Source organism: Primulina tabacum, chromosome 4 (genome assembly GCF_025594145.1).
Source record: "Primulina tabacum isolate GXHZ01 chromosome 4, ASM2559414v2, whole genome shotgun sequence".
NCBI lineage: Eukaryota > Viridiplantae > Streptophyta > Magnoliopsida > Lamiales > Gesneriaceae > Primulina > Primulina tabacum.
This window is the reverse complement of record NC_134553.1, coordinates 508,402-525,006: the sequence shown is the minus strand read 5'-3', so window position 1 is coordinate 525,006 and position 16,605 is coordinate 508,402. Positions and strand designations below refer to the sequence as shown.

General features: G+C 41.4%; 1 protein-coding gene and 1 long non-coding RNA gene across 2 annotated transcripts; both read right to left on the bottom strand.

Moving 5' to 3' along the window:
* Positions 1-6,406: 6,406 nt before the first annotated feature.
* LOC142541367 (uncharacterized) lies at positions 6,407-7,888 on the bottom strand. Its single transcript, XR_012819320.1, has 3 exons — positions 7,838-7,888; positions 6,597-6,698; positions 6,407-6,442 (listed from the first exon to the last, which is right to left on the bottom strand). It is a non-coding gene; the product is annotated as an uncharacterized LOC142541367 (long non-coding RNA).
* Positions 7,889-13,374: 5,486 nt separating this feature from the next.
* Positions 13,375-16,376, bottom strand: LOC142541298 (uncharacterized). The gene is made up of 5 exons (XM_075647855.1): positions 15,858-16,376; positions 15,624-15,788; positions 15,155-15,566; positions 14,232-15,109; positions 13,375-14,178 (listed from the first exon to the last, which is right to left on the bottom strand). Exons 1-5 carry the CDS (start codon positions 16,374-16,376, stop codon positions 13,375-13,377), a joined length of 2,778 nt encoding a protein of 925 aa, XP_075503970.1.
* Positions 16,377-16,605: the final 229 nt, after the last annotated feature.

The following is a 16,605-nucleotide window of genomic DNA, read 5'->3' as shown; positions in this document are numbered from 1 at the left end:
TAACCACAACTTAATCACACCCTGCCAGCCCCTAAACAACACAATTCCAGCCGTTTTGAACCCCCTAAAATCGGCTGCCACTTGCTGGAAATTTCTGCACTTGCATCTAACAAACCCTAATGCGCCTAGCCCTCAAGTGGACTTGTCAAATTGAGTCAGACCCGTCGGGCCGGCCCGCCCCGCTATATAGCAATCCGTTTGGAGGCGGGCCAAATGGGCTGAGCTCGTTTGAGTTGCGGACCGAGACGGGTCAGGCCTAAATGGGGTGGGCTGGCCCGCCAAATTAGAGTAGAATTTTATATTTTTAAGTTTTACGTTTTAATATTAAAATTCCGCTATTTATATGCTAGTTTTTTTATGTTTTTTATATCAATTTAAATCAGTCTAGAAATTATTTATATGCTAGTTAAGTACCAGTCATGTTCATTTTATATACACATGCATCGATACTCTATTCCAGATTATTTTTAAGAATTAAGTTATTTAAATATGTTTATAATCAATCATATTGCTTAATTTATTAGTTTCATGTGTATCTGTGCATCTTTACACACGATTTATTTTTCTATAATAAAAATAAAATAATAATAATAACTAAATCAATATGATATATTTTTCAAGTAATTTTTTGCAAATTGCGATTGCACATTAATTTTTTAAAACATAAATCAGTTGTTTCATGAAATATAATTTAATTGTTATAATAATAATAATTATTATTAATTTAGATTTAAAAAACAATTTATTAAGATGTTCGGGATATTTCAACAGAACTAACGTGTTTCTTCTCATAAAAGATACTTCTTTTATATATTTTAAATGTAATGATTTACTAAATTTATTAGCATTTTTTTCTTAAAAAAAGTAAGTGGGTCGTCCCGCCTAACCAGCAGCCCAAGGTGGGTTGGGCTAGGTTGGCCATTCCCGCCCCGCTCCGCCTAATGGCGAGTTGCGGTGGGTGGCGGGCTGGCCCGCCCCGTCAGCCCGTTTTGACATGTCTACCCTCAAGAACTCGATCCTAGCCCAAACTAGATCGGACCAGCCTTGAACCAACCACTCCTAGCCCGCCTCTAGACCCTCTTGGACTGACCTAACCACTTCCCTCAGCCCCAAGCACGCGCACCCCTTGGTTCACCATGAAACACCTGAAATCACCCAAAGCCGAGCACCCTTCCGTTTAGCTCCCTCGATCGGCGCTTCGACCACAACCAGAGGTGTTTGAGCTACATGGGCCACGAATCAGACCCACCAGGGTCTATTCCAAGGCTTGGAATAGCCCCTACACCGCAGCTCACTCCTAACCCTCGATCTAGTCCCAACCGAGCCAACATAAAAAAAATGTGATTGGTCCTCTACCATGACACGTTCCAAACCCAAATCCAGCACCTAGATGCCTTCGATCTCAACATGTACATCCCTTAAAAAACGTAAATAAGCAGCCCCTTACACAAACACAACAAGGACGCGAGTTTCATGCAAAAAAAATGATATTTATATCAAAAATCGTATAAAACTTACACGACATGATTCATCTAAGATTTCTCATGTAAAAACATACAAAACAACATATATTGATGTGAATGATGAGAAAAACGGGATATAGGCGTGCCTTTGCGTAATTACGCTCGAAAACTTGGAGATACTCGCGTAGAACGTACACCGGAAATGCGGGGAAGAAGTTCTTTGAAAAATCTTGAGAAAACCTAAGAGAGAGAGCTGCTGAAATTCGAAACTTTCTGTTGGAAAAGTAGAGGGGGTGGCAAAATACTAGGGTGGGGAGTTTAGGATTTGGATGAAGGGTTTAATTATACTAGTTAGTGCTAATGGGCCTTTAATTAAAAATAATGAGATTAAAAAAAGATTTTATGCCCATTATGCAGTAAAATAGTCTCATCAAGCCCAAAAACAATCTCGTAAAATATTTTGTTTAGGTACGTTTTTGAAAATATTGTCTGTACCTTCAAAAAGTTCTCCAACTTGCTAAAATTTGCGTACCAATTTAAAATATGATCTGACGAGTAAAAATACTCTACCCAGGCCAATTTTCGAAAATCCTCTTACACCATATATTAAATAATTAAAAACAATTATTTAATAAATATTTTTCTGTAATTATCCCCGGTCTTCGTTCTTCGTTCGAGCACGAAATACTGCTAAAAGCCCTAATACATGAAACCTTAATAAACCGTGAAATAAAACACATATCCATGCAATAATCATGCATTCAATGCACTAAAACATTTAATTAAAATACATAAAAAAATTTGATAACTTGCATGCATGTGGTTCACGTGGACCTTCAAAATTTTGGGACGTTACATTAATAATAGAAGGTTTTGAATCATCATACTTGTCCCCATCGTTTCTTGTCACATAAGTTCTACTAAAAAAAATTGTGGTACAGATAAATATCCTACAAAAACCGAAAGATCCATTAGACTAGAATGTATCACAAAAGACTTAATTTAGATTATGTAGACATGTGGTCTTATTAATTACAATATTCACTAATAAATGAGAAGCCAAGTACATAGGCATTCGTCTTGCTAAAAAAAATTCACAAGTTTAGAAAATATGCATTATAAACCATAAATAAATTAAATATAGGTGTGGCTGACGTGACACCCACCCCCACCTAGCTAGTTTCTATTTGAGAGACATATGTATCGAGCTGTCTGTCTATGTCGACATCTTGAATTTTGGATTTGTATGTAATCTTGGCTCAACTTTAATCAATAAAGGCACCTATAATGGGATGTTAAATGGGTGTTATAACACTCATTTAACACCCCATCTCCATTTTGAGTGGGCGTTAGCGTTCAATTGTTTGAACCTCCCTCTGTCAGTTTATTTTTTAAAAAAAATTGGACAAGTAGCGACGGTTTTTAAAAAATCGTCGCTGATTTACTGACACGCGGGTCCCATGTGTTTTGAATTATTTTAATTTTGTTTTTAATTTTTAAATTTTGACTTTCGGATTGGTTTTTTTATAAAAAATATTTAATTTTTTTTTATTTTCATTTATAAACCGTTGTATATATTTTATTTTTTATTTTTTATTTTAAATATTTAATTAATGAGTTTGAATGTTAAAATAAATGTGGATAAAAGAGATATGTTGTTATAATGAGTATGTGGCAGTGAGACCCATAAATAATGAGTTTGAATGTTAAAAGGAATGTGGGTAAAAGAGGATTTATTTCATCCTACCCATGTGGGTATGCCTCCATGATAGGATAAATGGCCAAGATTTGCTCATGCATATGTAGGACCCACTTTTTTTTTTTGAAATTGTATGTGTGGCAAGATCTTATCTGTTGAAATGAAGTGGGGATAGTGCCCACATAGGTAGGATCTCATTAACCGTAAAAGAGATATGTTATTATAATGAGTATGTGGCAGTGGACTCCACGCTTTTTGATGAGTTGGTGGATGTTATAATACCCACCCATTGTGGATGCTCTAAGGAAGAAGAAATGATTAATGTGTGTATCCGTTGTTCTTCTTTTGTTTTCTGATTTGGTATCAGAGCGACCATCATTGAAGCCATCTCTGACAGTGGGGTTACGACTCACACCACTACTAATGCAGCAGTTAATGCAAGCCTTCTATTCCTCGGCTAACCAGATCAATTTTGTTAACCAGATTAATTTTGTTAAGCTTAGCGACGATAATTTTCTATCACATGCATTTACCTAGATACTAGTTGACCCTAACAGCTAATGTGACTGCTCTCAACTAACTGAATATATGACCAAATGATCCAAGCCCACTCTGAGTTACTTCTTCACACGTGACTTCTTTTTTGTTCGGTGACATTCCAAGTGTACTTCCAAAAGAATCAGGACCAACGTTTATCAATATCAAATTAAATAGTACCAGGTAGATAAAAGAAATTAAAAACACAGATCTTATCATGAAGAGTAAAGAAAGAAACAGAAGCGAATTGCACAGTGCACAACAGAAACTTAACATAAGTATATATAGAAATGATCTTTTCGTGCATGGTTTCCTCCCTCTTGAAGATCCAATAAAACTCTTAAGCACAGGCTTAAAACACGGCATTCATTAAAATGGAAAAATATTTCGAAATATGATATATTGATGTATTTCCCTAAAAAAAAAAAGGATAGGATTTTTAGATAAGCCCAGATCTCAAACCGACATTAAACCTCCAATAAAATATTAATATGTTGTTAAACCCTCAAATTTTTTAAAAAGTAGCCAAATACCCCATATATTGAAAATTATTATATTTTTTGACATTTTCCACATAAATTGACAAAAATACCTCAAGCTAATTAATAAAATATTTGTCGATGAGTTTTTCCTTTTTTGTTCCTAAATTTAATATGGGGTTTTATGCGAGCATATGTTTTGAAATTTAAAATATTGTAAAAATAAAAACAAATTAGTTTACGTACACCTTTTTCTATATATTCATGTATAGAAATTAAGAGAGTACCGGTGGTGGTATTAGTAGGGCCGTGGTCACAGTTCCAAAATAAAACATTTATTTTTGAATGAGAGATTTGTGTTCTAATTTTTTTAAAAAAGCACGCAATTTTCATTCGAGATAACACGAGTGTCATGTACGATCAGATCTCTCATTGAATCTCGTGTTACACTTAAAGTTTTCTTCAAGATCTCAATATTCATACGCTACACATATTTGACATCAACTTTTGATTAATTTCAACAAGTGTTAATAGCATTAACTTAAATCATTATTCCACATATAAATGGTTTAAAAAGCACGCAATTTTCATTCGAGATAACACGAGTGTCATGTACGATCAAATCTCTCATTGAATCTCGTGTTACACTTAAAGTTTCCTTCAAGATCTCAATATTCATACGCTACACATATTTGACATCAACTTTTGATTAATTTCAACAAGTGTTAATAGCATTAACTTAAATCATTATTCCACATATAAATGGTTTAAAAAGCAAAGAAAAAATATCATGTAAAATTATAACTAAATTTAAAACATAATATTAAATAAGAGAGGCAATTGTATTAAAACACAATTAACTAATAAATTTTGACAAAGCTTACGAATTCTCAATGGCTTAATCCAAACACCTCTAAGTCACATCCAAGTCCTATCGATCGGTGATTAACAACAATAACTAATTAGTCAAATTGATTGTGTGATAAAAAAATTATTTAATTAATAACTAATGATCTATTAATTATTTTACTCAGAGTTAATACAATTGAGGGGATTTTCTGGATTAATTGTTATGTTAATGAAGATCAGAGGTCTGCTAGGAGATCAGATTTTATAAGTAAATGACGATTGGATCTCGTCTTGGAAGCTTGGGTCAGACCTTTGGATCTGGAAACACGAATACGGTCATTAGAAAGGGTCGGAAAGTTGATCCGACGTAACATCTCTGACACTAAAGTTAGATAACAGGAAAATAGAGATAATATTATATATGTTCAGATAAAACACCACCCACGTCTATCAAGATTCTACAAATTAAATTTATCCTGATAAAAATGTTTCTCACTCTTGATACTGATATACAATTCCTACAAATTTTAAAAATAAAATCGAATGGTGCCAATGAAATGATACTTTGTATTCCCTAGCATAGATATATATTATAGAATATTATATATATGGGGGCGTTGTTACGTTAAAACCAACTGGAGAAGAAAAATAGCACAATAAGAAAACTTTTCTTTTATTTGATCTCTTCCTTCCTAAATTTCAAGCAGAACTGGACACATCCCAAATAGCAATTTGCAAAGCAGCAATATGTTCTACAAAATTTAGCAACCATAAATTGCAGACACTGCCTGGCTCCTGCAATGCGACAGGCTCATCGAGTACCGACTATCAAAACTCTTCATTTTCTGAGCACATAAATATAGATATTCTTCTCAGGTTCCAGTAAACACATCCTGCAAGGTTCTGCTACTTAAAAGAGTGCATTACATTGCGGCTTCTTGTAAAAATCTTCGCCCAAGCACACTAAAATTTGAGCTATCGTTGTTTGTTACTTCAGATGTATGAATCTCATTTGTAGACTCAGGGGTGCTTAGGCTTGAGATTCCAATTCCTTCGGATATTCCATGATTCTTCAGTAGAAGCCTCGCCGAGAAAAGTTAGTTAAGATACCGACTCTTGCTATACAACAAGTGAAAGATACAGTAACGAGTAAGAACTACCTAACAAAGTGGGAATTACCAATAACCAGGGATCTGACAGGATGATGAACGAATTGACATCGGAACCTCTTAGTTTCACGTCACCTCGTAGCTCAGCAACCTGCATATATTGCTCTAACTTGATAGGATACATGCAAAACAAATGGGCATAAACTAAAACAGGTAATCAATTATATAGTTGCCTAACCTCTTCTTTTGTTTCAACTATATTATAGTCTGACTGTCAATTCTGGACGATAAATGCTTCCTAGGGCCCTGGGAAGGCAAAAAAAAAAAGGGCCAGAAAACTAGTTTCATAAGAACTCAACAGAGAAGAGAAAACTACAAACTTATCAATAGCCCAAGTTCAAATTATTAGACACCGTAGATGCAATATAAATGAAAACGAACTTCAATTTTAGAAACTTACCGACACTGAGGAGTAAACATTTTCTAGTTGCTTAGCCACAGAACTACATGCATCATTTAAGCCTCGTCTAGTTCCAAACATCATATCAGATAATCTCCAACCCTAAAAGTTCTTGGAAGTCCAAATAATATCAAATCCAAAAAGGAGATGAGAAGAAATCCATAAACATATGAGAAACCTGAAACACACAAGGATGTACTAATTTCATAATGTACAGTGCATAAACAGTAACTGGATTATAATCAATGAGTGTCCCGTCCTCACAAACGACAAAAGGCTACTCGGCTACACAACTTCGTGATGCTAAACTCAATAGCTAATAAATGTGAACATCATGAGGAATCTCGAACAAGAATCCCTTCTCTCAAACTTTTCTCGACACATGAAAACATGCAGACTAGTTAGCTCAATAACAGGACCATGCCCAGCACATTCGCTATTTCTACTTAATGCTTTCACTACCCAAAAGCCGGCAACCACCTGACAAAAGGAAGATCTCAAAGTTCAGAACAGTAACTTGCCAGCAATACAAAAAATTTGTCCATACACAGGACCAAGATACATCATGCTCATGCCAGTAAACAGCCAGCAGACAACCATGGCTGAAAAAAGAGCACTGGAAGCATGATGTTACCCAAACTACTTGGGCCCAAACAGCAATGGCCCACCAGGTAGTGAGAAGGAGAAGCCCGGAATCAGATTGGTTTATTCCAGAAGAGGGAAGGAGAAACACGTGAGTGAGGGAACAACGATTCGAGGGAGTCGGCTAGTTATAGGCATTCTTCTTTATTGCTTGTTGAGTCCGCCAGGATGAGAGTGAAGTTGTACAAAGCGTTAAAAATCTGGGTTTACATTTCAATTGAGTATAATTTCCATTTCTTTCCTATTATTCTTCTCTGAATATTTTTGGTATTGCTTCTAGTTCTTTGTGTGAGTCATAACACATGCGCTCACAAAGAATTGTTCTTTGTCATTTCCATCATTGCAACTAAAGATAGCACCATGTATTATATCGGGTATCAAGTTTTATGTAGCCTGCTCGATGATAATATTTCAACACTTGGCATTCATTATCTCCAAACCTTGTGATGAAGGACTCTATACAATAGCAGAAAGAAATTAATTGAGCCTAATACCAGAAAGACGTATAAAGTTCATTTAAACGCAAAGGTGCATCAATAAAGCATTGATGAATGATATAGAAAAACAATTGGACCAAATCATAAAAAACTGTGAATTACTTTCCACCATATGTAGCCATATCCAACAACCACAACAACAATAACGACTCTTATTTGCCAGATCCTGTAAACAGTAGGAAATGATGAAGCCCATCAGCAATGACATAATTAATCATTTCAAAGGAGAAAATAAACACAACATAGAAAACATCCACAATGAATCAAATCTTTATTTGAATGAAGTACTATGATGTAATCTCGCTGAAATGGGTGAGCCGGGTAAGAAGCTCCAACAGATCAGATCAACAATTTATAATGTTTGGGAATTTCGAGTGAGAATAATGGCTGTGGTAGCACCTGCAAACAATGAAAAGAACTCGTGAATGGGCGCCAGAGGGGTATCCGGCGTAGCCACTCCGATGCTAAAGTCAGCAGGTTGAAGATGAATACAAACAATATTTGAGAGAAAAGTTGTGTAATGCTTTAGAGTTCAAAGATTTCAGGCCCATTAAATGACATCAATACCTGCTATTTATATTAGAAAATGGGGTAGGTACCTCGATTCTCGTGCCACCTACTAAGTATGGCAAGTCGGCTGCCCATACTTGTAGCTTCTGATGACTTCTAGGACACTCCAAGCCCAAGTTGTTCTGACAGATTAGACAGCATGTATCAATCATACTCGAGTGTGGTTCAATTCTCGAGGTGACCGGGTAGTTGGTTACCTGGGTACTTGCATGAGGGCCCGGAAAGAGGAGAAGTGTCCGGGAGATTGAGTGGGAGACCGGGCTTCTTGGTGATCACTCGGGAAACCTCGTGGTACTCGGGTTCTTGATGGTACCCGGGTCATCAATGACCCGGATCCTTATGGGGGTATCACCACCCATCCCTAAAATAGTCGGGCTAGAGTTTTTACTCGCTGTCCCGATTAGTCATAGTTGTACATTTGCTGAATTTCTGAGTGTGTTGAGAGCATCGGGGTCTTCAAATATCCCGGGCTCTGAATAAGGTATTGGGGCCTCAAATCTCCCGAGTTCTGAATAAGATATCGAGGCCTCAAATCTTCCGGGTTCTGAATAAGATACCGGGGCCCCAAATCTCTCGGGTTCTGAATATTGTGTCATTTAGTATTCTCGGGTATTCCAAAGAGTATCATTATTACCCGTGCTTTTAGCATTTATACTGTCAAAAAATCGTTTCATATTCCGAAGTAATAATGATTCCCGTCTCCTCGATATCCTCATACGTCTTTTCATATACCCACTTCAATTTACGAGGTGAATCTCCATCGTCCACGTGTATATAGATCAACAGCCGAGATCTCTTCCCACCGCCTATATATATTAGGCCTCCTATTTCTCAAAAAATCACTTTCAAATTCAAAATTGCAGCGAAGCTCTTGCGAATTTTATTCCCGAAACTCCGTTTGTGCAAAATCATCTACCTCCGGCGATCTTTCAACGCTTATCTCCTCGTAAGTTTTTCTTCTTTAAAATGTCTCATTCAACTTCTTCTACCTCAGGAGCGAATGTGCGAGGCTCACCTAGTCCTGAGTCTTCCGGAGTTCGCTCCGATTCTTTCCCATCTCCCCCTCGTCGTTCCATTACCCAGCCTTCTGAAAAACCAGTGGCCCATCAAACTAAACCTTTTTATTCTAAACCTTCCTTTTCTAGCCATTCCCGGGCCCGAGCTCTTGCTAAGAGCAAGGGTAAGGGTAAAGCCCGGGTCCCGAGTCCTCGGGCAATCGAGATCTCGGGCACTTCTGGGTTCTCCTCTATGACCAGCACCTTGCGCTCGGGGGCAGATGAGGAACTCCAAGCTTTGGGCAATATTCCTTCTACTTTTTCTATTTTGATACCCGGGCCTTCTGATAGAGCCAATAACCCTCCTCCCGGGTACACAACTTTCTTTCGGGACCAGGTTAGGAATGGTCTTCAATTTCCCGTTCATCCTTTTTATATCGATGTTGCCAAGTTTTTTGGCGTACCTGTCAATCAGCTTCATCCCAATTCTTTCAGGATTATGGCCTCAGCCTATGTCCTTTTTAAAATGAATAATCTTCTCATCACCCCCTCATCCTTCATTACTATTTTTCTTGCCGGCTTGGGGATAATGCATTTTCCCTTAAATCCCGGTTAAACGCCCGATTCCTTGATGACATCCCTTCCTCTCAAAAGGGGTGGAAAGGAAAATTTTTCTATATCCAACTCCCGGGTTCTCTACCCTGTCTGACCGGGTTTCTCCCTTCCCTTCCCCAACAACCTTCCCTTCCCCAATCCTACAAATTCGAGGAGTCTTTCTTCGTGAGTCAAACCCTGGTGGAGGGGCATAAGTAATCCTCTTCCACCCTTATCTCAGAAGAGAACTTAGTGGCCGGGCTGAGGACCCCGTAGATCGTGTAATTGACGAGGTGGCTGGCTCGGGCTCTCAACCCGGTACATCCTTTCTCTTTATCGTTTCCTTATTCCCTTATCTTGCTTGTTTAATTTGTTATAGCCCTGTCACTTCTTTATGCAGATAACTCCGAGATGCAGGCAACTTTTGCTAAAAGGCGAGCAGCTGAAAAGGCAGCCCGAGAGAAGGAAATGGCGGCTCGCCGAGCAGCTGCTGAAGAAGAGAAGCAACGGGCTGCAGAGGCGGCAGCCCGGAGAGCTGAAGCTTCCCGGGAAGACCCTCCTCGGGATAACACTTCCCGGGCAATGATTGAGACCTCGGAGGAATCTGAAGATCTCATTCCTCTTAGCCAGAGGAAACAAAAAGCTACTGCGGAACCCGAGCTGGTCATTCTTGAGGACCTTCCCGAAAGTAACCAGGGCACCTCCCAATCTGTTCCATCTCCTCCTCTTCCCCCTCAGTCCAATGAAGAACCCGACCAAGAGTTCCCTTCAACCGATCAGCTCTCTCAGGCTAATATCTTCTTTGAGGGAGCTACTGCCACTGGTGTTAAGCGCCTCAAGAAGATACTCAGCCCTGCTGAGACGGTAATCTTGAAGAGTACTCCTGCCAGTGTGAAATTTTTGGAGGGATCCAACCGCCTTCTGTCTGTAAGTTTCATGCTTTTATCTTCTTCCCTTTCTCTCTCCCTTTTCTCTTTTTTCTTTTTGAATTCTTTCTTATTCAGGCTGCCCAGATGATAGTTTCGGCCTTTGAAGAGGTGGCAGCGGTGGCCACAAAGAAAGGTCATCAAGCCCGAGCAGCTCAGGATATTCACGATCATCTTCAAAGGGAGATTGCCCGGGTTCAGAAATTTCATGAGGAGAAAACTGCCGATCTCCAAGCTTCCCTGGAGGCGGCTAATCAACAACTGGCCTTGGCTCATCTTGCCCGAGATGACAGCATAGCCCGGGAGGAGGCTTCTCAGAAGCGAGTTGTGTTTCTGGCCTCCCGGATTAGCTATCTCGAGGATGAGGCCAGTGCTCAGCAACATCGGGCTAAGATTGCCTGAGGATAAGCTCAGACTCCTACAGCTGATCCATGAAGAATAGAGGATTGTTTTCCTTCAATCGGCGGAATTCCAAGCAGCTGTTGAAGATAGGACGTATAAATACTTCACAGTTGGCTTTGAGAAGTGCCAGGAGCAGTTTGAGCAAGCAGGTCTGATTCCAGCAGGTAGGGAGGGCTTTCCTGATATCGACAGAGCCACTGATTCCCTTCCCAAGGATGATTCTGCCGAGAAAGAGGCTGAGAAGACTCCCGAGGAGGCCGGGGAACCATCAGAGTAGCAGACTTAGAATAGGATTGTTATTCACTCTGTACTTTCCCTTTGTAGTTCTTGCCTCCGAGCTTTATAATGAAATGTTATTTCTTTCTATTGCTGTGCCTTTTTAATATTGTTTTGACAAATTTTTCACAACCCGGGTAATATAATAACACATGAAACTTTCTAAGTGTGAGAAACCGATAACTCCAAACCAATACCCGGGGTCCCGATAAATAAATAACCCCATACTTTAACCGATACTTGAGATGTAGATATTTAAACCTGAACTTCATGGGGGTATTTCTCGGGTTCCCCGAGCCAGGGTGTATCGCCCTGGACTTTTAAGAACCAAGGTACGGAGCCTTGGGCCGGGGAGCATGTCCCGGGACTTGGGAATGATTGAGGTGTGGTGCCCCGAGCCAGGGTGTAGTACCCTGGGCTTTTAAGAACCAAGGTGCGGAGCCTTGGGCCGGGGAGCATGTCCCGGGACTTGGGAATGGTCGAGGTGTGGTGCCCCGAGCCAGGGTGTAGTACCCTGGGCTTTTAAGAACCAAGGTACGGAGCCTTGAGCCAAGGAGCATGTCCCGGGACTTGGGAATGGTCGAGGTGTGGTGCCCCGAGCCAGGGTGTAGTGCCCTAGGCTTTTAAGAACCAAGGTGCGGAGCCTTGGGCCGGGGAGCATGTCCCGGGACTTGGGAATGGTCGAGGTGTGGTGCCCCGAGCCAGGGTGTAGTGCCCTGGGCTTTTAAGAACCAAGGTGCGGAGCCTTGGACCGGGGAGCATGTCCCGGGACTTGGGAATGGTCGAGGTGTGGTGCCCTGAGCCAGGGTGTAGTGCCCTGGGCTTTTAAGAACCAAGGTGCGGAGCCTTGGGTCGGGGAGCATGTCCCAGGACTTGGGAATGATCGAGGTGTGGTGCCCCGAGCCAGGGTGTAGTGCCCTGGGCTTTTTCAAATAACCGAAGCTTGGTACTTCCCGAGTTCGAGATACAAGAAATAATACATAATACTCCTTTCTTGAGAAAATAGATCTTTCATTATATCTTCAAACAAAACATTACATCTGTTAGGCATAATAATTCTTTAAATTAAATACATTCCAAGGCCTTTTGAGGAGATTTCCTTGAGCATCTTCTAAATAAAAGATCCCGAGCTGACTTTCCGGTTGATCTTATAAGGTCTTTCCCACCGAGCTTCCAGCTTCCCAACATCCCCAGCAGGGTTGACTTTTTTCATGACTAGATCCCCCTCTTGGAAATCTCGTATCCGGACCTTTTTGTTATATGACTTCATAACCTGGCTCCTGTATGCTTCCATGCGAATGAATGTCCGGTCTCTCATTTCTTCTACCAAGTCCAATTCCATGGCCCGGCTTTGGTCATTGTCTTCCGGGTAAGATTCTACCTGGGGAGAAGTTTGCCCGATCTCAACTGGGAGGACTGCTTCAGAACCATATACCAAGTTGAAAGGAGTTTCTTGGGTAGGTGCCCGGGGAGTAGTTCTGTAAGCCCAGAGAACACTGGGTAATTCTTCCACCCAATCCTTTCCTTTGCCTTGTAGCCTTGTCTTTAGTGCTTGTACAATAATTCTATTGACAATCTCTGTCTGGACATTAGCTTGAGGATATGCAACAGAGGTAAAAGATTGAGTGATCTTCATTTCCCTGCACCATGACGTAATTCCTTTGCCCTGAAACTGTCTCCCATTGTCCGAGATCAGTCTTCTGGGCACTCAAAACCGGCACACGATATTCTTCCATAGAAATTTCAATACCTCCTGCTCAGTGATTTTTGCCAAGGGCTCCGCTTCTACCCACTTGAAAAAGTAATCAACAGCTACTAACAAGAATTTTTTCTGAGCCCGGGCAATTGGGAACGGACCCACAATATCCATGCCCCATTAATCAAAGGGGCAAGATGTCCAGATAGGCTTCATGAGAGTGGCCGGGCTTTGCTTAAAATTCGAGTGATGTTGACAGCCCTCACAAGCTTGGACCACCCGAGCAGAATCTTGACTTAAGGTTGGCCACCAGAAACCAGCAAGCATTGTTTTTCGAGCCAAAGACATTCCTCTGAGGTGCTCGGCACAACATCCTTCATGAATTTCTCGGAGGACATAATCCACCGCTTTCTCCGATAGGCATTTCAAAAGAGGTCCCTGGAATGATCTCCTGTACAACATATTATTTAAGAGAACAAACCTGGGAGCTTGTCTCTTAGTCTTCTGAGCTTGGGTTCTGTCCTCGGGCAGTTCATTATTTAACATGAACTTGATCAGAGGTGTCATCCAGGAGTCACCGGGTACTGGTAATATTTCTTCCTCAGTGGAAAGGATCAACCGGGAAACATGCAAGACTTCCCGCGTGCTAACTTCCGATAAGGAAGCAGCCATTTTTGCCAGGGTATCTGCCTCGCCATTCTCCTCCCGGGGTATTTGCTCAATACCCCAATCCGCAAAGACTTCTGCTCGGGCTTTGATGAGCTGTAAGTATTTTAGCATTCTGTCATCCTTAGCTTCATACACGCCCTTTATCTGCTGAGTAATGAGTTGCGAATCAGAATATAGAATAATCCTGGAAGCTCCGACTTCAGCTTGGATACCAGCCAGGACGGCTTCGTACTCGGCTTCATTGTTGGTTACCCGGGAGTCAATCCTCAGTGCCAATTTTATCTTCTCTCCCGGGGGAGATATTATCACAACCTCCTACTCCCACATCCAGCAAGGCTAGACGCCCCATCCACAAATACTATCCATACTTCTTCTTCCTCGGGTTGAACCATTTCTGATAAGAAATCTGATAAGGCTTGTGCCTTGATGGCAACCCGAGGCTTGTACTCAATGTCATATTCTCCCAGCTCTATTATCCACTTGATCATCCGTCCGGATACCTCTGAATGAGTCATGATCCTGCCAAGAGGACTATTGGTAAGAACGATGATTTGATGTGACAGGAAGTAAGGTCGTAGCTTCCGGGCGGTCATGATCAAGGCCAAAGCAACCTTCTCTATTTCACTGTAATGGAGCTCGGGGCCTCTTAGAGCATGACTGACATAGTAGACATGCTTTTGATCAGAGCCTTCTTCTTTTATTAGAACTGAGCTAACAGCATACTCCGTAGTAGATAGATAAACAAATAGTTTTTCCCCGGGCTCAGGCTTTACCAACACAAGGAGCTCTGCAAGGTGAATCTTCAAGTCCTGGAAGGCCAGCTCACATTTTTCATCCCACCCGAATTGTTGGGCCTTCCTTAGAACCTGGAAGAAATGATAACTCCTGTGTGCTGATCGGGATATAAATCGAAACAGGGAAGCAATCCTCCCGGTCAGCTTCTGTACTTCTTTGACAGATCGGGGGGATGACATACACAACACGGACTTGACTTTTTCTTGATTCACCTCGATCCCTCGATCTGTCACTATGAATCCCAAGAATTTGCCACTCTTGACACCAAAAATGCATTTGGCAGGGTTAAGCTTGATCCCGTAATGCATTAGAGTGGCAAAGGTTTCTTCCAGATCAATGATAAAATCCGCAACCTCCTTGGACTTGCCCAGAATATCATCCACATAGACTTCCACATTTCGTCCCAGCTGCTTCTCAAAGACTTTGTTCATTAGACGCTGGTAAGTAGCCCCTGCATTCTTCAACCCGAAAGGCATTACAAAATAACAAAATGTACCTCCCGAGGTGATGAAGCTGGATTTATCTTGATCACTCTTGGCCAGGGGAATTTGATGATATCCCTGGTATGCGTCCATGAAACTCAATAGTTCAAAACCCGAGGTGGAGTCCACCAGCTGGTCAATCCTGGGCAAGGGGTAATGGTCTTTAGGGCAAGCCTTGTTGAGGTCGCGGAAATCTACACACATTCGCCACTTCCCGGTGGATTTAGGTACCAGCACCACATTCGAAAGCCATGTGGGGAATTGAATTTCTCGAATGTTGCCGGCCTTCAGTAGTTCCTTCACTTGCTCATCAATAACTTTGTCTTTTTCAGAACCAAAGTGTCTTTTCTTTTGCTTTACTGGATGAGATCCCGGGATAATGTTCAGTTGGTGCTCCGATATTAAGGGAGAAATCCCTGTCAGCTCCTGTTGGGACCAGGAAAACACGTGGATATTAGCTTTTAAACAGTTAATTAAACTAACCTGGGTGGATGTACTGAGATCCCGAGCCACCCGGATTTGTTGGCCTGGTCCGACTTCTATCATCTCCTGCTCTTTTTCTGCTACAAAATGCACTTTCCCTTTCTCCACCACTCTTCCTCCTACTTCATTCACTCTGGCTTTCTTCCCTTCCCTCTTAGTTTTGCTCTGATCAGCTCAGATCGCCTCCACATAACACTTCTGAGAAGATGACTGATCCCCTCGGACTTCTCCTACCTGGGCTCCAACAGGAAATTTTATCTTTTGATGATAAGTGGATGCCACGGCTCTTAATTCATTCATGACCGGCCTTCCTAGAATGATATTGTATGAAGAAGGGTAGTCCACTACAGTGAAAGAGGTTATCACTGTCTTTTTGAGATCCTGAGTACCCAGGGTTAGCGGTAAGATAATCTCCCCTTCCGGATAGACCACATGGCCAGCAAAGCCAAAAAGAGCAGTTTCCACAGCTTCCGAGTGAAAACCCTGCAAATCCATCTGCACAAAGGCATCTTTAAAAATTACATTTACGAAACTGCCCGAGTCAATGAAGACCCTCAGAATGTCATAATTTGCCACTCGGGCTTGGATAACCAGTGCATCATTGTGGGGTAGATTCACCCCCCTCAAATCCTCTGGGCCAAAACTGATGACCGCCTCATTTCTCCTCGTCCCTTCTACTTCCATACGTTCCCTCCTACTCCTCGATTTCCTCGCCCGATTAGAGTCTCCATCAGTGGAACCTCCTGATATCATTTTAATCAACCCCGTGGCAGGGGGCGAATTCTTTTTTCTCTCAGGCTCGGGCTCTCTTCTTCTCCCGGGCTCTCCTCTCGGACTATTCCTCATACCTCCTCCCCAGGCGCTGGACCCTGGCTGCCGAGATGTCCAAGGTGGCAATCTCGGCTATCTGTTGTTGTGACTGGGTCCGGGGATGGAAGATGGGACATAATTTCCCTTCAATGTTTTGCAATCTTCGGTGTTA

What these genes read in the sequence shown, in the direction of transcription:
- LOC142541298 (XM_075647855.1), bottom strand. Translation starts at nt 16,376, where the DNA reads ATGATATCAGGAGGTTCCACTGATGGAGACTCTAATCGGGCGAGGAAA. An exon ending in AATTTCCTGTTGGAGCCCAG is followed by an intron (nt 15,789 to 15,857) that starts GTAGGAGAAGTC and finishes TGAGCTGATCAG; the next exon opens with AGCAAAACTAAGAGGGAAGG. An exon ending in ATCTCAGTACATCCACCCAG is followed by an intron (nt 15,567 to 15,623) that starts GTTAGTTTAATT and finishes TGGTCCCAACAG; the next exon opens with GAGCTGACAGGGATTTCTCC.